This window comes from Miniopterus natalensis, chromosome 1 (assembly GCF_054644295.1).
Source record: "Miniopterus natalensis isolate mMinNat1 chromosome 1, mMinNat1.hap1, whole genome shotgun sequence".
NCBI classification, from domain to species: domain Eukaryota; kingdom Metazoa; phylum Chordata; class Mammalia; order Chiroptera; family Miniopteridae; genus Miniopterus; species Miniopterus natalensis.
In genome coordinates, this window is record NC_142081.1 from 200,727,252 (window position 1) to 200,747,952 (window position 20,701).

The 20,701-nt window shown below is 63.2% G+C and overlaps 1 protein-coding gene across 2 annotated transcripts; it reads left to right on the forward strand.

Moving 5' to 3' along the window:
- Positions 1 to 5,554: 5,554 nt before the first annotated feature.
- On the forward strand, positions 5,555 to 20,077 carry MXD4 (MAX dimerization protein 4). Of its 2 annotated transcripts, XR_015716226.1 has the most exons (7): positions 5,555 to 5,648; positions 5,743 to 5,842; positions 9,275 to 9,304; positions 15,120 to 15,234; positions 16,276 to 16,438; positions 16,834 to 17,486; positions 18,116 to 20,077. XR_015716226.1 is itself a non-coding variant. In XM_087828546.1 (6 exons), exons 1-6 carry the CDS (start codon positions 5,585 to 5,587, stop codon positions 16,989 to 16,991), a joined length of 630 nt encoding a protein of 209 aa, XP_087684672.1. In that variant the 5' UTR covers positions 5,555 to 5,584; the 3' UTR covers positions 16,992 to 20,077. The 2 variants fall into 2 exon arrangements, 1 of the variants encoding a protein (XP_087684672.1); XM_087828546.1 differs by having other exon boundaries at positions 16,834 to 20,077.
- Positions 20,078 to 20,701: the final 624 nt, after the last annotated feature.

Genomic DNA, 20,701 nt, shown 5'->3' on the forward strand with positions numbered 1-20,701 from the left:
GCCCTTGTGTCCCGTGTGATCACGGACGCCTCTCTCGTCGGGGATGCGGTGTGTTCTTGCTCGCGTGCACTCCCCCAGAAGGCTGGGGGGTCCTGGACTCTCAGGACAATCACAGGGCAGGACTGGCTTCCTTCCCACCAGCGCCCAGGAGGAGGGTGGCTACCTATCCCTCACCCCTCCCTTGGAGGGCTCCGGCGCTCCACAGCCTGTGCACTGCGGAGGTGTGGTCACTCTGCCCTCTGAAAGGTGGCCCCACCCCAGGGGCGGAACCAAGGCCTGGCGGTGCAGAGGGGTTAGTCTAAGGCAGTTTCCCTGCTCAGGAAGGATCTTCAAGGAATGACCTGCTGCCCACCCACAGCAGGGACTCAGGACCGGGAGACCCTGGGGTGGGGGCAGGGAGAGTGCCAAGAGCAGCCTTCGTGAGCCTCAGTTTCCCCATCATCACCCTCACCCTTCCCCATACTGTGTTTTGAGTGCTGGGGAAAGTGAGGCTCAGGGAAGTGTGCAGGCAGCACGGTCAGGTCGCGGGCTTTCAGGAGGGTCACCAAGGGGCGGAAGCAGCCCCTGTGCCTGAGGGGGTTGGGAGACACTGGCCCTGGGCTCTGCCTGGAGGCCACTTCCGGGGAAGGCAGCTCTGGAGACAGGAACTCCACCAGCATCTGGCGCTCCAGCCTGGCAGCTGGAGGAAGGCTGGGGGCCACCAGGAGCCGGGCGCATCTGGGTCTGGATTGCCCACCTCACCCCAATCTGGGCTATGCACAGGGCTGGGGAGAAGGCCAGCATGCTCTCCAACACCCCCCTGAAGCTTCCGGTAACAGGCAGGGGCCCTAGACCTAGCTGCCTCCCCCCTCCCAGATACCCTGAACCCAGACACAGCCTGTAGTCCTCCATGGGGCAGGTCTCCAAAAGATGGAGGGCATGAGATGGAGCACCCCGAGCTTTCTATCCAAGCGGGCTCAGGATGGGGGGGCAGAGAGAGCCACCATGCCTGGCCTTGAGGAGGTGGCAGTGGGGTGGGTCCTACCCCCTCCCACTGCGGGTTCTGCTCAGTCCATACCCCCCCCCCATGGCTCCTGACCTCTGGACGTGTCCCTGCTGCCTGCCCCTATTTGTGGATCATCTGTCCCCACAAACATGCTTGGGTACAGCCAGCCTGCTCGGGCCCTGCCCGTATCCCCTGGAAAGCCCCAGGTGGTCAGCCATCCACACCAGCTGGCCGTGTGACCCTGGCAGGGGTGGAGGTGGAGCACATGAAAAGAACTTCGTATCCTGGTTTCTAAGGAAGGTGATGGGACAATATCACCGCAGGAGGCCAAGTGGGGGGGCAGGGTTGGGGGCCCTCCCTTCTCCTTTCTGTGTCCCAGGGCTGGGCTCCCTCCAGGGTCCCTGCTGCAGCCCCTAATGGCCACCAGGGAGCGCCCATCCCACCGCCACCTCTCCCAGCGTGGCCTGACTGCCAGGGTGTTGGGGGCAATGGAGCACTGCCTGCAGGGGTTGCCCCACTGTGGAGGGGCACTCCAGGTCCAGACAGGACACCCAGCGCAGTTGCACCTGCTGGCCAGGCCCTAGCGTTCTGGGTCTTAAGGGGGGTAGGGTCCATAGAGGGTCCTGGCCCAGCAAGGACCACAGGCAGGGCAGACCACAATCCAGATGGCTCAGGGAGAGGGAGAAAGGGGTCCTGGTCAGAGCTGGACACCTCAGACCCCCAGGGCTGGGGTGGGGACTGACAACGCCATGGAGGGGGTGGCTCCACCTGTTCTCTGGACTCTGCAGCGAAAGCTAGGGGAAGTGGGCAGGGCGCAAAGCACCCACTCCATGTCACCCACATGACCTGGAGGCACTTGTCTCCTCTCACACTTGCCCAGAGCCACCTCCTCCAGGCAGCCTTCCCATTCAGTGGTGGCCCAGCCCCCACGCTCACACACATCCTCAGAGCAGAGCCTAGGTAGAGTCCCTTTGCAGGGGCCAGGAAATCTGTCAGAACCTCTCCTGACTCTGAAACTGGGGAGAACTGGATTCCAGGGAAGCCTGGAACATTTGCTCAAACTCAATCTCACACCAAAGACTTAAACATGAGCAAGGCTTTGGGTTCTGCTGGGGTGTTCATTTGCTCCCAAATGGTCAGGGGAGTTCAGGCTGGAGCCTGCCCCTGAGATGGGCAAGGATGGGCACCCAGACACTCCAGACCTGCCCTCCTCTTGGGGGTCTGCAGGTCTGGGGCCGTTGGAGCTGGCTGTGCTGGCTGGGCCTTGGGGGGTGAGCAGGGTATCTGTGGAGAATTGGGTGCGAGAGCTACAGAGGCACAGGGCACCCCTGAGAGTTGGATAAATGGTGATGCTCCCAGCAGGGGGAGCACAGATGGGGAACATGGCTGGGTCACCCCAGGCACCAAATGCCAGGCTTCTTCCTGAGGGCACTGGGGAGCCATGGGACAGTTTGGAGCAGAGGAGGGTATGTCAGATTTGTGGTTTGGACACCTCGCAGGGACAATAGGTTTGTGGGGCAGAGGCCAGTTCCCCCCCTCCCCGAACCTGAGCTCCATCAGAGGCAGTAGCACAGCTTAGCCACAATCACCGCTCTGACCTTGCTGTCCCCCCAACCCCATCCCCCAGGACCCTGTGATCTGAGAGGCCTCTGTATCCTTGGAATGAGGCAGCTCAGGCCACACTCGCCAGAGCCTGACCTGCTGCCCTCTGGGTATAGAAGCAGTTAGGATGACCAGGACCCAGGAATGGGCAGTTGGGGGTGGGTTTCTTGGGCTTAGGCCCTCAGGGCATCTGGCCTGAGACTAGGAGGCCTCTACCCTAGAACCTGGTATAGCACTAGAGCCACCAGAAAGCTTCCTAGAGGAGGTCCGGGAGCAGGCCAAGAAGACCCAGGCCGGAGAAGCCCAGACAGCAGGACCGGGAAAGGGTGCTGAGGTGAGTCCCATTGCCCCTATTGTTCATGGCAGGGAGATGGCAGGAAGGGATGGGCAAGCAAAAGCCAGGTCGGTGAGGATGCAGCCAACCCAGCCTGGGCTCAGGGAGGGCTCCCTGGAGGAGGTGATGGGCACCTGGTGGAGACCTGCACTGCTGAACTGGGCCTAGGGGCGGTACTGCGCCTGCCTCCGTGGGGCTGGGTTAACCAGCACGGACCCAGGGGTGCCTATGCCCCGCCCCCACGTGGGGGGCCGGGGGTGGAGACTGTGGGCCCCAAGGTTGACCAGTACACACACCCTCCCACAGGGCCGCCCTCCCTCCGCCCCACCCCCTCCTCCCTCCCGGCCCCAGCTTTGGGCTCAGCCTGCGACGCACAGCCAGGGCCCGGCTGCGGCAACCAGGGCAGCGCCCCTCCCCCTCCCTCCTCTCCCTCACCCCTCGGCCGTCCCGTCCACTCAGGGCCATCTCCTGCGCTGCCCCTCCGCTTGGGACCCGGAAGCCTCTGCCCACGCCAGGCCCCGGCCCTCTGGCCCCCCGGTCCCCCCGGCCCGCCCCTCGCGCACGCCGCCGACCCGGCCCCCTTCTACCCCCGCTCACAGGCGGTGGGGAGCCCCGCGGGCACCCGGTATGGCTGGGGGGTGTCCCCAAAACGGCCCAGATGTAAATGGAGGGCAGGTGGGGACGCCCCCCTCTGGTCTCGGGCCGGCAGGCGCGCGGCTCGCGGTCACCGCTGGGCACCTGCGCCGCCCGCTGCGCGCAGAGAGCGCCTGGCCCGCCGCGGGAGGGGCGGGCGCCCGGCAGGTGCGCGCGCTGGGGCAGCTGTGCCCTCCGACCCCGCCAGCAACCCACCTGCGCGCGAGCCGCGAGCCCGAGGCCCCGCCCCCGCCCCCCGCAGCCCGGAGCCCCGCCCCTCCCCGGGGCCCGGCGCCCTCTTTTCCTCTGCGCCCTCCGGACGAACGGGGCAGGGCAGCACCGGGCCCTTAGGGGCCCTGGGGTGGTCGCGGGGCGGGGCAGGAAGCGCGGAGGTCACGCCCAGCGGTGGTTTAATGTGCGTGCGGGGAAGTGTCCAAGCCCCCGGGCCCTGCGCTCCGCGGGCCGCCTTCCTGCTCCCGTTTCTCGTCGCACAGCTGTGGCTGTCCCCCTGCAAGTCACGCTGGGCCAGGAGGTGGCTCGGCCTCCACGCTCCCGTGTCACCAGCCCTGCACTGATCTCCATCCCACTGGGACTGCGGGGAGACCCTGGCGAACCCCTAAACCCCAGGATTCCCCCCGTTCCCTTATCTGCGAATTGGGGGTGCGGAAACGCACGAGGAAATGCGTGTAAGGAATTCCGTCGGTCCCGGGACCGAAGGCGCTTTACAGTGTTTATGCTGCGTCGGGACTGCGGGCGGCAGCAGTGCCCCCTGAGAACCTCCGTGGGAGGGGCGGCCCAGCCACCTTGCCCCCCGCACTGCGCAGCCTGCTGGTCCCACCCTCGGGAGCTCCCAGCCCGCCGGGGAGGCGGAAGGTGAGGGGACCCCGCCGGCCGGGGCTGCCAGTCCCTGCCCCCACCCGGCCAGCTTGGGGCGAGGGGTCGCCCCGGCTCATCGCCAGCTGGGCGCGCTCTCCTCCCCAGAAGCGCCTTCTTGCCCAAGGGGACCTGCCCCTGCCCCTCGGGATGTCCCCACCCTTCGGATCACGCAGGAGCGCGCAGTCCTCCACTCGCGGGAGCCCCTCCCAGCCGTGGCGGCGGGTCCTTGCCCCCCTCCCCTAGGCCTAGGGCCCCTCCCTCTGCTCTGAGGTCCACTGGGCAGCTCGGGTGCCAAGCTGATATCCTCAAGCAGACCTGGCTCAGGCTGTCTACGCCCCTCCTCCAAGCCCCGGGCTCTCCTGGGGTCACTCCGTCCGGCAGGGAGGGGTGTCGTTTGCAGCCCCACGGGATAAGCCCCGAGGACGCCACGAGGTCCCAGGCTCCCGCGGAGCCAGTGTTGCAGATGGCTCGGGGGCTACAGGCTCCTCCTGCGCACGGGGTGCAAGCCCGGGACTGGCGGGGCCCTCCCCACGCGCCCCGCACCCTAACGGGCTCTCGCGCTGGGACAGGCGGCCCGAGGTCCCAACTCGCTCCCCTTCCTCTCGGCAACGCGTCCGGCCGCAGCGCCCTCATTGGCTGCGCGCCCCGCAGCCGGCCATTGGTCCGCGGTCCCTATTTTACATAGACCGCTCTGGGCCAATCGTCTTGCGGCGCCTACTTAACATGCAAGCCGACCACCAATCAGCGAGCGCGGGGCAGGGCCACCACGTGCTGTTGCTAAGCTTGGGCTTCTAAATCGTTACTAGCGCGGCAGGCCTATCCGAACCCAGCTCCGCATCTGTCAACATTCTCGGCCCGGCCCAAGGCGTTCGACCGCCTCCTATTGGCCACGGCGCGGGGACGCACCCGCCCCCGGCGCCCGAGTGCCAGCCCCCATTGGCTGTGCCGGCCGCCATTCGCCCTTAAGTGTCAATTTGAGGGCCTGAAGCGGAGGGTGGCGGCCGAGAGCACGGGGAGTCCGCCGGAGTCGGGGCAGCGGGGCCGCCGGGCGCGCGGGGCGGGCGGCGAGCGGAGCCGGCCGGAGCGGGCCGGGCAGCGGCCGCCGCCGTCCCGGAGCGCGCGGAGGCGGAGGCGGGCGCGGGCGCGGGCGGAGGATGGAGCTGAACTCCCTGCTGATCCTGCTGGAGGCGGCCGAGTACCTGGAGCGCAGGGACCGAGGTAGCGCCCGCGCCCCTTTGTGCGCCGGGCCGCGGGCGGGCTGGCGGGCGGCGGGGCCGGGGCGGGGCCCGCTGACCGCACCGTCTGTCCGCAGAGGCCGAGCATGGCTACGCCTCGGTGCTGCCCTTCGACGGCGACTTCGCCAGGAAGAAAACAAAGGCGGCCGGCCTGGTGCGCAAGGCCCCGAACAACAGGTACCGCCCCCTGCGCGGCCGCCCCCGCCCGGCTCGGGCCCGGGGCTTCCTTTCCCCCGAGGGCCCTCTCCGGCCCCGACCCCCGGCCCGCAGCCCCGCTGCCGCCCCGCGCCCCGGCGGCCAGCCTGGAGGAGGAGGCGCGCCCGGCCGCGGCCGCGGCCCCGCCCGCCGGCCCCGCCCGCGCCGTCGCCATCTTCCTCGGGGCCGCGCCTCCTCGGCCTCTCGCGTAAACAGTGCCACGCGTACAGCCCCGCCGCCCGGGGTCTCCTCCCGCAGCCGCTCTCCGCCCCCGAGTTGTTTCTGGACTTTTCCGGGCAGGAAAAAAGTTGTCAGTGGGCGGTGGCCGGCGCTGCTTTGGGACGGGGAAACTGAGGCTGGTGCGGAGCAGCGCGGGGCTGCCCCCTGGCCCCTGCTCGCCCGGGGCGGGTGGGCCGCGTCTCCAACCGCCCCCGGAGCTGAGCCCGCCGCTGAGCCAGGGCCCCACCCCCAGGGGCCTGGACCAAGAAGGCCGCAGAGGCCCTGTCCCGCCCCCCCCTCCACGGTGGCCGCGCTCCTGCCCGGCCTCCTGACACTAGTGAAACCCGGGCAACAAGTGGAGTCCCCTTCCTTGGGACTTGAGGCCCTTTTTAAAGGGGTGGAAAGAGGGGGCAGGCTGTGCAGCTTCTCTCAGTGGCAGGGACCCCCCCCCCCCACCCAGATTTCAGAAGCTCTGAGGCTGGGGTGCCAATCCCTGGGTGGGGAGTAGTGGGAACCTTCACCTAGGGCTTTCCTGGGGTTCCACTCTCCTGGCTGCTGTGAGGACCACAGCACACCTGGCACTGCCCCAGGGCCCGCTTTGGCTGGGTCCATATCACCAGGCTGGGAGCTGCACTTGCGGGGGGCTTCGGGTCCCCTTGGTGGAGGGTGCGGCTCATTCCTGTGGCCTGCCTGTTCTTGGGAAACAGAAAGGCTGGCACAAGGACCCATCTCCTGTGACGTCCTGGTGCCCTGGGCCTGCCAAGGAATTGGTTCAGTCTCCATCTGCCCTGGCTTGGGACGTGCCTCTGAGTCCCAGCCCCTGGTTCCCTGCTGGGGATAGTTTGGGAAAGTACCTGCATGTGGGGTGGGGTGGGGTGGGGTGGGGGGGCACTGCCTCAGGCCTCTCCAGTGAGCTAGCCAGACCCCTGCTGTTGGCTCTCACTGTCCCAAGTGCCCTGCAACCCATGGGAAACCAGGATGTGACTCCCATGGCACGGGGTACCCAAAGCTGATAACCAGGATCACATCTAAGGCTCTGAGGGTTTCCTGCGTACTAAGTGTCTCACGTACATGCTAATACCCACCCAATCCCCTGAAGGAGAGGTTATTTTTATCACCATTTTAAGGCTGAGGAAACAGGCACAGAGACTGAACTACTTGCCACCCTCCCACCTCTGGGACTCCTGATCTTCTACATTTTGCCAGGATAGAGACCTTGAGGATGCTGGGGAGGGACCAAGAGGGTTTCCTGGACCAGGGTGCACCTCCCTGCTGCTCCTCTGGGCAGAACCTGACTCCCCCAGTGCCTGAGGCACCCGAGGCTCACAGAGATGGTCCCTCGAGCCTCTCCTGGCTCAGCGGGGCCTCAGTGGGGAGATTGGTCACATAGGTCCCAGGAGCACCCTGTCCCCAGCAGGGGACCAGGGGCTGGGACTCAGAGGCATGTCCCAAGCCAGGGCAGATGGAGACTGAACTAGTTCCTTGGCAGGCCCGGGGCGCCAGACCAGGGGCTAGGGCAGATGAGAGCCCAGAGGACTGGGGGCCTGACTTTGCCAGACATCTGCACACCTGGGTCGGGGGACGGGAGAGCAACGTGTGTGGGCTCCAGCAAGGACTTTCTGGGGCAGTTGTTTGTCAGGAGGGCTGGAGCCTGCCTGCCAGGAGTCAGGTCCTACAGGAAAGTGCACAGAAGAGCTACCTTGAGGGACTGACGTGAGGAGCAAACCAGGAATGAGTTTAGCACAGGCCTGGCAAAGGTGTCCCCCATCTCCCCAGGCCGCTGTGGGAAGCATAGCCCAGAGCACAGGGTGCTCCTGGGACCTGTGTGACCAGTCTCCCCACAAGGCTCCCACAGGTGTCTGGACCAGGAGGGGCTCTGGGCCCCTGCCCATCCTCTGCTCCTGAGGAGTGCCCTTCTCCTGGCAGAGTAGAGCCAGTCCAGCCTTCCAGAGGTGGGTGGGTGGGCTTCTCCACATTGCAGGACTCTCACTGATCCCTGCATTCCTCATGAGTGGGCAGACCTACAGGCCCACACTGCCCATCTGTGGTTCAGGCCAGCCAGGAGCCTGGCGGCTGTGCCTCCCTGGCCCTGGGGAGGTTGAGGCACCTTGCCCAGCCCATGTGACCAGCAGGCACTCGAGGCCCCTGGAACCTGGTTCTGGAGGCAGTCCTGAGGCTGCCCAGGGAGGCCTATGAGCCTGCCACCCTGGTGGGAAGAGGGACGGCCTTGGGCCCCAATTGGCTGTGGCAGGTGGCAGAGGCAGGCAGGATAGGGAGGCACTCTGGCCTTACAGATGGGGACAGGAGATGCCTAATCCTGAGCTCCTGGAACAGGATTGGTCAGCAGAAGCTCTAGGCACAGGGTTTGGTCTGGGCTGCCCCAAGGTGGCCTAGCTCTCCACTCACATGTGAGGCAGCCTGGCAGCACTAGGAGCCCTGTCTGGCCTGAGAGGTCCCTGCCTGAACTGGGCCGGGGGGTGGGGGAGGGATGTGGAAATGCCTCACTGTCCCACAAGGCAGACGCTGTGGCACTGGCCACTGCTCAGGACTCTGTGCCCCTGTCAGAATGGGCCAGATGGTTAGGGCTTGAGCAGCAGATGGGGCCACTGCATTCCTGAGAGGCTAAACTCCAGCCCAGGGTGGCCACTTCTGCCAGGCTATGACCTGGAGGGAAGTGGAGGGCCAGCTTTGGCCCACTGGCCCAAGAAGCATCCTCCGAGGTTCCCTTGTGGGCTGGTCCCTCGTGGGCTGGGTCTGCTCTGTCCCTGGGTGTCTCCGTTGGTATAATGGGCTGTGATGCAGGTCTGTGAGCCTGAGGAGGTGGGATCGTGCTCTGGCTGGCAGTGTTGGTACTGCACTACTCATGTCCTGGAGTCTTGGACTCTGTCAGCCCCAGGACTAGCTGCTGCGGCTCCCTGGGCCTCACCGACCCTTTCTGGAAGGGGACCTGAACCCTCCTGCCAGCCCTGGCCACCCCTGGACATGGTTGTACCTCTATGTGGCCTGTTCTTATCACAGGTGCAAGGTCCCCCCAGCCTTTGGTCAGCAGCTGCTCACCTGTCCCCCTCCCCCCCTGTTCTGGGCCGTCCTGGGGCCCAGGTCCTCCTACTGGCACCTGTAAACCCTCAGCCTAGTTGTCCCTGTGCTCTGGTGGTTGGGCAGTGCAGTGAGAGTTGTTTCTCTTTCTCTAAACAGGTCTTCACACAATGAACTAGAAAAGCACAGGTAAGTGACCCCCTGCTCTCCACCCCCAGTTCCTGGCATAAGCTACCTGACATGTTCTGCTGAGGGGATGCTGCGGCCAGCCTCCCCACCCCACTGCTGGATATGGCTGACCATGCCACCAGGAGGTGCCCTCGTCTTGGGACGGGTCAGCCTTGAAGGGAGAGGCCAGGCTGTGCTTTCAAGCACTCCCATCCTGGGAGGCAGAGACTGGGCCACTGGGGGCTCAGCCTGGGTCCAGAGCCAGGCTGGGGACAGGGACTTGGGGGAGGGTCCCTTGTGATATGGGGCAGTTAGGGCCAGCTCCCTGGAAGAGGAGATCCATTTGCTTTGGGGTGTCTAAGCCCATTTGGGAGCAAGTCTTTAGCCCTCAGGATGCTGGCTTCCATCCATGGAGTTCAGCCCTCTTGGTCTGGGGCCTCCTGCACCTGGGGCCTGCCTTCCAAGGAGCTTCCTGCCAGAGCCTTGTCTGCAGGACAGTGGGACAGGCAACCAGTCCCAGGCCACGTGGGCCTAGGTGGCAGCTCTAGCCCAGGGCTGGATCCAGGGGAGCCCACTTCATGCCCATCCCTGGCTGCAAGGTTAGATTCACTTAGGTCCTCCTGGAGGACGGGGGGGGGCTTCTTTGGTTACTGAGAAGTGGGAAGGGCAGCATGGTCACCAAGGAGCCTTCTTGCTTCAGCCCCAGTCACCCCGGGCCCTGCGCCTGCCACTGTCAAGCATCCCTGCCCTGGCCGCCCTGGCCTGGCTGCAGGCCTCCCTTTGTCTACAGGGTCTTTGCAACCTTGGGCGTGCTCTGCAGTGGGGACTCGACACTGGCAAGCGTGGCCCCTGTAGACGGGTGCCCTCAGGGCTGATCCCTCGGGGCTGGTGGGAGCTGTGGGTGGGCACAGAGGCCCCACAGCCAGGAGCCCTGATGCCAGGACCAGGGGGATGACTCCCAAGGGACACAGTGCAGAAGCTTTCTCCTGACCTTTGCTCTGATCTGCGTAATGGGCCAGTTCTTTCCTCCCTTCTTGGGTTGGAGTGGGAGGGGGGTCTGCATTCCAGTTGAACCTTCCCGGCCTGCTCTGGGAAAGTTTGGAGCTTGGCCAGTTCTTTTTTGTCCCCCCTCCCCCCTGCTCCACAGCCAAGGCAGCGCCAGCTTCCGCTCCCCTGGGAGCCGGCCTGTGCTGGGCGGGCGCTGGGCAGGGACAGGACGCCCTGTTCTCTAGAGGACCTCACTTCCTGGACTGGCCCTGTGTGCTTGAGGGGCTGTGGAGGTGGGGCAGGTGTGAGGCCCAGACAGCCAGGCAGGCCCTGGGGGTACTGCCAGGCTGGAGGAGGTGGTGCCCTTGACCAAGACCCAGGAGCCTAGGCAGGCATGTGGGGTGCTCTGGGGAAGGATTCCTGGGGTGGTGCCTAGAACAGCCCCTTAGTGCACTCAGACAGACGGGATGACATGGGGGAGGGTGGATGGCAAGGGCATGGTAGCCCTTCTGAGGACAAGGGCTGGTCTTTGACCCCTGCAACTGCCTCTTGACCCTGACCTTGGCCTCAGCCACCTTCTCCCCAGAGCCTGCCCATAGGCTGAGCCTTGTGGGGCCCTTTTGAGACACAGACAGGATGGGTAGGCAGCCTGGGGTCTCCCCCGCCCAGTGCAGGGTCTCTGTTCCTAGCTGGCCAGTAGGCAGGTGTGGACAGCCATGAGGAGCCCACAGGCCTGGAGCTTGGGATCCTGGTGGGTACGTTGGTCATGGCCATACCTGTGCTGCCCAGTGCTGATGCTGGATGCTCCTGGCCACTGGCCACTGGCCACAGGAAGGGCTGTGTGCTGTCCCAGGGAAGGAAGGAAGCACCTGGCTGGGTCACCCAGCTGCCCCCAGGGAGGCAGGCTCTGGCTGTCGTCTTCCCTGGAAGCGTGCCCATGTTTGGCCTGCGGGACCTGCGCTGAGCCAGCCTCGTCAGCCCCAGGCCACCACAGTCTGGCCCTGTCTCTCCTCCCTCCTGCCTCATAGACAGAAGCTCCAGTGGGTCTCTAAGGCTGATACTGGGCTACTGACCCCGGAGGCCTGGGGGTCATTGAGGCCATGGGTTCCTCAATAGGGTGTGGCTCCAGGCTTTAGCTTTTGCATGTGTGGAGTGGCAAGGCTCATCGCCAACACCAGCCCAGGGCCCTCAGTCAGGCCCCCACCACCTCTTTCCGGCATGCAGATGGTTGTACAAGTCCTGGGTGGATCCCACCTGGTGCAGCCACAGGTGGCCTTTATAAACCTCACAGCTGGAAAGTGCAGGCGAACAAAGGACCCTGCAACTGCCCCTGGACCCTGACCTTGGCCTCAGCCACCTTCTCCCCAGAGCCTGCCCATAGACTGAGCCTTGTGGGGCCCTTTTGAGACACAGGCAGGATGGGTAGGCAGCCTGGGGTCTGCCCCGCCCAGTGCAGGGTCTCTGTTCCTGGCTGGCCAGTAGGCAGGTGTGGACAGCCATGAGGAGCCCACAGGCCTGGAGCTTGGGATCCTGGTGGGGACCTCAGTCATGGCTAGCGGAAAGAAGGGGACTATGCCTCCCCCCCCCCCAAGTGCATTTCCCTGCTGCCTGTTCTGAGACAGCTAGGCCTGAGGAGCTCAGAGCGAACAGCTGGGACCATGCCCCTCAGGTGCTGGGGGACCCTGCATGGCAGCTCTGGTGCCTCCTTGGAGGAGCGGGGCTTGTGGTGAGAGCTAAGAAGGCCCGTGTCAAGGGCTGGGCTGTGGGCAGCCACAGGGACGGAGCTCCTCTTAACACTGATGCAGAGATTCCCAGATGCACGTTCTGCCTCCTGAAGCCACACAGGGTTCCTGCAGGAAGTGGTGGGTTTTCAAAGCTGCCAGGAATGCTAGGGACAGCCGCAGGTCACTGGCGGAGGGCCTGGGTGCTGCACCCACTTCAGAGAGGGCATAGTGAGAGTCCCGTGCAGCCCCAGGCTGTGGGCCTCAGCACCCTCCAGCCCAGGGCGGTCCTGGGATGCCCACTCCCCCACAGGGAACAGACGCTGGGGCTCAGAAGGGCAGGGACCTGCTCAGGGCCCCACAGCCAGCGCCCCTGGGGCTGGGTAGACATGTTGTCCAGTGTTAGACATGGCACGGTGTAGTCAGGTGGCCTCTCTCTGTCTTTTGAGAAGTGTTTGCTTTGTGGTTGCTGGAATGGATGGCTCACGTCCCCTGTGGACGTGCGTGGGCCCCCCTTATGCCATGCCCCCACCCCCAGCTGTTCTGGGCAGCTGGGGGGCCACACTGCCCTCCTCCGCCGCCGTGCGCTCGTGCTAACTTGGAAAAGAGCCAGACCTTGTTACCCGCTCTCCTCTTGACCTTTCGCCTGACCCTACCTGAGCGCTGTCCCCCTGGGTCCCTGGGCTCTGCTCCACCTCCCTGTGCTGGTACCCAGCAGGCCAGGCTGTACCGCAGCCTCTCAGCCTGGCCCTCTGGTTAACATGCCTGTCTGGGGGTAGTTCTGTGGGACCCACATCGAGTAGAAATGCAGGTCAGAGGTTTGAGTCTCTGCGATGCCCTCAGAACCGCTGCCCGCCAGCGACGCCTGCAGGGGCTCAGGCTCTGGCCCGCGAGAGCCAGCCTCTCTTCATGTCCACCCGACGTAGCATTTCCTCCGTGAGTTCTCACCTCCTGGAAACTGGGAGGTTGGTCAGCTTTGTGTCCAATTAGCCATCTCTGTTCTGCAACTTGCCTGTTTGTGTCCTTTGCCCGTTTTCACATCAAGATATTCTTCTTTTTATTTTTGCTGTGTATGAGCTCAAAATGTCACAGATACTAACCGTTTGTCTTTTATATGTATTGCAAATATTTTTCCACTGTTATTTGTCTTTTAGCTGTGTTTTTTCTTTCTTGTACAAATGTGTCTTTTTCTGATTGTATAAGTAATATGTGGTTTTTTTTTAGCATAGAAAACTTGGAAAATACAAAAAAAACAAAACACAAAGCCAAAAAAATAAACGTTGCCAACCGCCTCACCTGGAGACGCATGCTTCCTCTCTTCATTGTGTCCTGTTGAGTCTCTCGTGTGCGTCTGCTGTTTCATTTTTTAAACACTATCGGGTCTGTTGTCACATAGGTGGTCCTATATGCCGACTTTTTCACGTACATCCCTGATGTGAACACGTAGAGGATACTGCAGTAATGATGCTGTCGGTTGTCTCGGGGGGTGGAGTTCAGGGGTACGTTTCATTTACTTTTTCCCTGGTGATTTGCGTTTTCTCATTTTCACCAAGATCACATACCGAGTGTGTAAGCAGTAGGTTGTAGGAACTGCTATTTGCTATGGGACAAGCAGACAGGGGAACCTCACTTGCCCACTGGGTGGCAGGCAGTGGGGCCTGCAGTGGAAGGGGGTAATGAGTGAGCCCCTTGGCAGCTGTGTACAGTCCTGGCCCGTCCTCAACGGGGTGAGCACACTGGCACCCTTGGAAGTGAGAGGCCAAGGCCCTCAGACTTTGGGAGGGGGGGCACCAGGGGATCTTGCAGCAGTGGCCGGGGACCTGGAAGTGTATGTTCTGGAGCCCACCAGTGTGTCCCCTTCCCATGCCCCGTGTCCATGTGGGTGTGGGCTCACTTCTAAAGATCCTCCAGCCTCAAGGCAGAGCCCGGGGCCTGTTCTGCACACAGGTTCCCAGGGTCCAGGCTGTTGAGGCTCCGGCTCCTCGTTGCCTTGTGGCTGAGCCAGCACAGCCCCTGTCCTGTGTCCTGGAAGTTCTTCTGAGGTCCAACTTGCTTCCCCTGGAGAATTTCCAGGCCCCAGGTTGCTAGGTCAGGAGATGCTTCATCAGCAGGAGGGTGCTGTGTGGACATGGGTGACAGATAAGGCCCAGGCTGTGGGTGGCCATCTGCCCACTTTCCTCCCAGGATGTCTAAGGCTTAGTGAGCTGGGGTTTGCTGGGCTTTGGAACATAGAGAATGGAAATGAAAAGGGGGAACAGCTAGTGTGGGTGCTCCCCGGGCCTCTGGTCTCCTAACAGTGTAGCCTGAGCAGAAACAGTCTCAGTGGCCCATGGGGTTCTGGTGCCTGCAGGTGCTGGGGCAGGCCGGTCCAGTGATGTGGCATCGGGGGCCAGAGCATTCATTGGGGGTGAGCCTTAGTGGCCGCCCCATCCACCTGCCTGCCCTACCTGGACAAGATAATCAAGACAGGCAGCATCTGTGTGAAGGCTCGTGGCCCACAGGCCTGAACACACCTGTAAGTCCTGTGATTCCAGTTTTGTGGAAAAACTGCCTCCTCCTGCGTGGACACGGGCAGAATCCGGAAAGAAGCAATTTCCCACAGGATGCCAGCCTCGGGTGGGAGGGTCCATTCCTCGGCCCTCCCTGACCCAGATGGACTCTGTTTCTGTGCTGATGAGAGTGACTAGCGAGCACCCTGCACTTGGCGAGGTCGGGGACGTAAACCTGGCCTGAGGCCCCCAGATCTCAGAGCAGCCTGACCAGCACCCGGCGCCTCCCCCACGTCCTGCAGGCTGTCCCCCTGCCCACTGACTCCACTGTGGAGGTGAACTGGGGCTCTCGGGCAGTGCCTGGCTTAGGAACTCTGAGGTTCTGGGAGGCTGTGGGGCTTGCCGGACACACGGGCCCTTGCCACAGGTGGTCTTCTTCTGCTGGGGGTGCCAGGCTGCCCTGAGGTCTGGGGAGCTGCTGGCCAGGTGGGAAGGGAACTCCAGACTGGGCCCCTCAGCAAGTCTGTGGGGTGTCTAGCCAGCTGCCTCCGGCCCTCCCTCGGACCTCTTAGCCACTCTGCTGCCCCTGCCCCGAGGGCTGGCCACCATGCCTGACGGTTCTGTCTCTGGCTCTTTCAGACGAGCCAAACTCAGGCTCTACCTGGAGCAGCTGAAGCAGCTGGTGCCCCTGGGCCCTGACAGCACCCGCCACACCACGCTGAGCCTTCTTAAGCGCGCCAAGACACACATCAAGGTGAGCAGGGCCGCACCCTCCACCACCACCCTGGCCAGCTGCCCTGGTTGACCCAGCCCAGAACTTATGCACCCTGGGGGCATGACTGCAGGGCCTCGAGGGGTGGAAGCTGCCCAGCAGGTACACATTGGGGGCCTGGGGATCTCAGGGTGGGGGGCAGGCAGCAACAGGAGCTGCTGAGGGTTGAAGATGTCGTGGGGACACGCTGGGTTTTGTTGGGTGAGGGTGGAACTATTGGAGGGGGAGGGGGATGACAGATGGCCCTTCAGGGTCCTGGGCAATGAAGGTGGGGCCAAGAGGGCGGGGTGCCTTCGATGCTGGGAGTCCCACGGGAAATAGGTGCCCAGTGGTCCGGCAGCTTCTGGGGCAGAGGGCTGGCAGTGAGGTGTGGCTGTGTGAGATATTGCCTGGAGCAGGCCCCCAAGGTCTGAGACTGAGACCTGTTGTTTTTGGGGTCCTGTGATACTTGGGCCAACCAGAGTGGTCTTAGTCCCTGTGCAGGGTCCTTGGGGCCTACATAGTCATGGGCACCCCCAGGCAGGGTAGCAGAAGCTTTGAGAGAGGCACAGCAGTGCCCTGGGACACAATCAAAGCAGGCAGAGTCTCAGTGCAGGGGAAGGTGTGGGGAGGGCGAGGGGACCAGGAGGTGCAGGATCAGGCTAGGCAGGTGCCATGTGGGCAGGGAGGAGTGGCTGTGGGCAGCGCCATCCTCTGAGTGGAGGTGCCAGCCCAGGGCTGAGTGGTGGTGGTCTGGGGCTTCAGGCCTGCACAGGACTTGGCTTGGCCAAGCCAGCTGCTGGCTCTGGTGCTTCTAGAGCTGGTAGCAGAGCACAGGCCTGGGAGGGGGTACCTAGTGTAACCACCTGGTGGGGTTGAGGCCAGAGGACATCCGCCACTGGGTCCCGTGGGGACTGGGCACCCTGTGACCCTGGACCCAGGCTAGGTGGGGGACGGGGACCCTGGCCAGGCCTCAATGCCCCAGTGCCAAATTCCAGTGTGGGGAGGGGTGTCCCCCAGGCTCACAGCACTCCCTGCCCCCAGAAACTGGAGGAGCAGGACCGCCGGGCGCTGAGCATCAAGGAGCAGCTACAGCGAGAACATCGCTTCCTGAAGCGGCGCCTGGAGCAGCTGTCGGTGCAGAGCCTGGAACGTGTACGCACAGACAGCACGGGCTCCGCCGTCTCCACGGATGACTCGGAGCAAGGTGGGCACAGGCTTTGTGCACACCCAGGTTTCCCAGGAAGCTGGGAGGATGGGGAGGGCTGGGGAGGCAGCCTGAGGGAGGGGTAGGGATGGTAGCCATGGGCAGTAGGTGCCAATGTGACAACGTGTCCCTGCACTGTCCGAACACCTGGTGTGTGTGGCAAGAGTGATGGGACGAGTTGGGCAAGGCACATGGGTCAGGTGGCCTGCCCACACAAGGTGGTGGCTTTGGGACTATGTTCTTAACTGAGCCACAGACCTGGAGCCCTGTCTCTCCTGCACCACCTCCCCTGGAGCCTCTGCTTCCTCCACAAAGGCAGAGACCCACCCTAACTTTGCCGGGAGCTAGGCTGGCACCCTCACAGTGTCCGACCCCATCCTCTCTGCTCTCCCTAGAGGTGGACGTAGAGGGCATGGAGTTTGGCCCCGGCGAGCTGGACAGTGTTGGGAGCAACAGTGACGTGGATGACCACTACAGCTTGCAGAGTGGCGGCTGCAGCGATGGTGGCTATGGGCCTCCCTGCCGGCGGCCTGCCCGCCCTGGCCTCTCGTAAGCCTGGTGCCCTCTGCTCCTTGGCCTGCCTGCCGCCCAGCCAAGTGCATCAACCCTCCAGTCCTCTCAAGCCTCTCCATGGGCCCACTGCTGTGCCATCCTGGAAGCTCTAGCAGCCTTCTGGGCTGCCTGCCTCCACCCGCCTGCCGGTCAGGGCCCACCTCGCCGCCCGCCCCTCCCAGCCGGGCAGGGACCCCTGCAGGGAGGCGGGCCCAGCTCCCGAGTCCCGGAGCCCAGCGTAGCCACCCATGGTCTGTTCTCAGATTCCTAATCATTCCAGAAGTATTAAATGTCATTGCTGCAAACCTCGGCGGGCGCCGTGTGAAGGGCTTAATGACCAGCATGGGGAGCTCAGACCCCACCCCGGACCCCAGGAGAAAGGAGTGGACTGAGGAAGGAAGGCGTGGCTCTCCATCCATCCACCTGTCCATCTACCTGTCAGTCCACGTAGGCTCCTGAAGCATGGACAAAGAGATCCATGAAGGGCGGGACTCTGGTGAGCACCCTGGGGCAGGAGGGTGGGGAGGGGCCTTTGCACCCTGAGAGGGTCAGGAGCCAGGGCTGGGCTCCTAGGGCAGGCAGGCCAGGCGACCCCACACCCCGCTAGGCAGCTTCCGCTTTGTTAGGTCCCTCAGGTGTACACACTCATATATCTAGTCACGTCCACCTGCCTGCACACACATGCACACATGTAAACACACGTGGTGACCAGACCCAGAGGTACCTGGGACTCAGAGGGCACTGGTCCCCTTCAGGGGTCACCTAAGCAAAAGCTGGCCCCTGGCCTGTGCCTAGCTCCCTCTCCCACCCCCAGTCACCTGCCCAGTCTGTACAGGGAAGGGGGCTTCTGCCCCCAGCAGGGGCTGAGGTGTGTGCTGGGGGCCAAGGAGTTGAAGCCACTGGGTCTTCAGGGGGCTTTCTGGTGTCCCTTTTTTAAAAAAGGCAAAAAATAAAAATAAATGGCTGCACTGCCCCACAGTCCAGAGCAGGGCCCCGGGAGAGGGGCCCTCCCAGAAAGCAAAGGGAACATTTTTAAAACGAGAAGCAGGTCTAAGTCGTCGGCCGAGTGCGGTCAGCGTGTGCCGCCTGTTTCCTGTGCGAGATTTTTGTACTCTATTTTCCTAGTCCGCATTGCGTCCTTGTTTGCCGAGGGGTGGGAGTGACCCAGCGTCTCAGGGACTCGTCCATCTGTCACCGTTGTCCAAGTGTGCCTTGTGTCCTGTGTCTGGCCCCACCCCCACCACCAGCATCTCCCTTGCGGCTCCTGGAAGGACCCCCACCTGCCCAGCAGGTGTCCTCCTGGCCCCTCCCCGTGGATCAGCCCCTCCCAGCAGCCACAACTTCCCGGGAGCAAGATATTGCAAGGCCAGGTCAGGGGCTGCTTTCTGTCACTTTGGCAGGAGGAGCCGTGACCTGCCCCCCAGTGTCACCCTCCCCAGTGGCTAGCAGGGACCTGCTGTGCAACCCAGCCTCCAGGTCAGAAGGGCCTGCTAACGGGAGAAGTAGTTCCTACCTGTACTCAGCTTGAACCCTCCCTGCCCCCCTGCCTGGGGCGAGGGCTCCAGATTTCAGACATTGGCAGCTGATGAAAACAGCGTTCACCCAGGGGATCAGGCCTGAGCATTAGGCTTCTCCTGGCCTTTTGTTCCCAAGCCCTTGTCCCCAGGGACCACACAGCAATATTCGGGTGGCGGGCAGTAGGGCTGACCCACAGCAGTGTCTGCCTCCCCCTCTGGTGCATTGTAACCAATTTCCCAATCACGTTTATCTCCAGTCATACCGACGGACACCCCAGGGTGGGTGGCCTAACTGAAGCAAGAAGGGGGTCCCTGGAGACAGCTCTGGCACAGAACCTGCCCTCCTGGGCTCGGGATGATGGGTGGAAAGCAGGCCTGTGGGGTCGGGGCTGGGGTCGTAAGGAAAACTGTTCTGTTGGTATCTCCCTCCAGCTAAACTGGGGGCCCTGGGAGGGTCATGGGAGGCTTCTCCTATCTGTCTGAGCATGTCCTCTGAGCATTAGGGCAGGAACATCCGAAGTTAAGACCCCACCCCTAACACCTGCAGAGGTTCTGCTCCCACCTCTGGCCTCAGCATCTTACCCCATGACCAGCTGTAGCCCTCAGCCCACCCTACTGGCAGCTCCACCCAGGGCTTTTCAGGCCGTGGTTTCCAAGTGGGCCAGGGAGTTGGCCTCACTGGCCACCCAGGGGTGCTGTAGTCCCAGGTGCTCCTCCCTGCACCAGCAGGCATGTGAGGGGGTGGTCCTCAGGGCCAGGGTCAGGTGCTAGGAGGTACACATCCATTCCCCCTCCCTCCAGCTCCCTACCATTTACATAGGTTCGCTGTTGTGGGTGGCCATGGGAACCCAGAGAGGGCCCTGCTGAGGCCTTGTTGAATTATTAGAGCAAACCTCAGCGTTGTCAGATATATAGAAAGCAGACATGATGAGAAAAGGGCCATTGGGGGTGCCCACACCCTCTCCGTGTGCCCTCCCATGCCCATGTAGGCCACTGTGGCACTTTGTGGCTGAGCTCCTGGAACCCCAGGCTCCCGTTTGGGTCCCCACTCTCATTGTGCAGTGGCCCCGACACTCCAGGTCACCACTGCAGTGTAGGCCCAGCTGGCTGGGGAGGCTGCAGGATGGCTCCCCGCTCCTCAGAGCCTTGGCCCTGCCTCTGCAGACTGGGTTTCAGGGGCCCAGTGCCCAAGCCTACTTTCCTTGGCAGATGGAGCCCTGCACCCAACTATGGCCCCAAGGGACCCCTCCTGTCTGCCCCAGACAATGCTCATCTACTGGGCAAGGCAGGCTCCCTGACACCCTCCCACCCCCTGCTTCTTTCTGGGCCAGCTAACCTGGGGCCCCCTCCCTGCCTCTGTGCACATAGGATTCTAAACCCAGGCCACATCCAGGGCACTAGGGCAGGTTCCGTGCCAGAGTCTGGGGCTGCCCAGGAGGCCTGGTGCTTGCCAGGTGGGCACATTGCAAAGTCCTCACTGGAGAGAGATGGGTCACTTGTCCCTGCTCACGGGAGGGACTGTGCTGTACCATTCTGTCTTTGTAATATAAATACAGATTTTTATACCTCACCCCTCTGGCCTCCAGTTCTTTCCATCACCGTGTTTGACTCTCCCCTCAGCCTCCATAGGGAGCCTCTCAGCCCTCACTGCCATGCCCATGGCCTTTGCTCTCTGTGACACCTGATGGACCATGGGCCTCCCACACCTGCTGGCTGGCCACCACGGAGACCCCACCGTCACAGCGGCCTCCCTGGACAGTCACAGGCTAGACTTGAATGAAGGTGGAGGTTGAGGTAGAACACCCACACACACCTGTTTGCCAACCAGGAGCTCTTCCTTCAGGCACTCAGACTCTGCCTCTGGCCCTGGGGCTGGGCACTGCCTCCTGAGGACAGCTCGGCCCTCAAGGTGCTCCATGCTGCCCAGGTGTCCTTGGTGGATGCCCTTGGCCTGCTTCTGTGTGCTGTTCTGCACGGCAGCTGCTGGCCCTCTGGATGCACCTGAGATACGCTCCTTGGACCTGTCCTCCGCATCCCCAGAATGTCCTAGACATGGCCCCTGCCTCCCATCCTCACCACCTGCAGTGTGGGGAGGGGCTGTGAAACAGCATGGCTCCAGTAGAGGACAACAGGGGAAGAAATCCTGCCCAGTGAGATGGAGTGTTGTGCAGCTACAACAGGGCTGCCACACTGG

Bases quoted from the DNA above. Each gene is read 5' to 3' on its own strand.
- MXD4 (XM_087828546.1), top strand. From the start codon at position 5,585: ATGGAGCTGAACTCCCTGCTGATCCTGCTGGAGGCGGCCGAGTACCTG. The intron at 5,843-9,274 runs GTACCGCCCCCT...TTCTCTAAACAG, and splicing joins CGCAAGGCCCCGAACAACAG to GTCTTCACACAATGAACTAG. The intron at 16,439-16,833 runs GTGGGCACAGGC...TGCTCTCCCTAG, and splicing joins CACGGATGACTCGGAGCAAG to AGGTGGACGTAGAGGGCATG.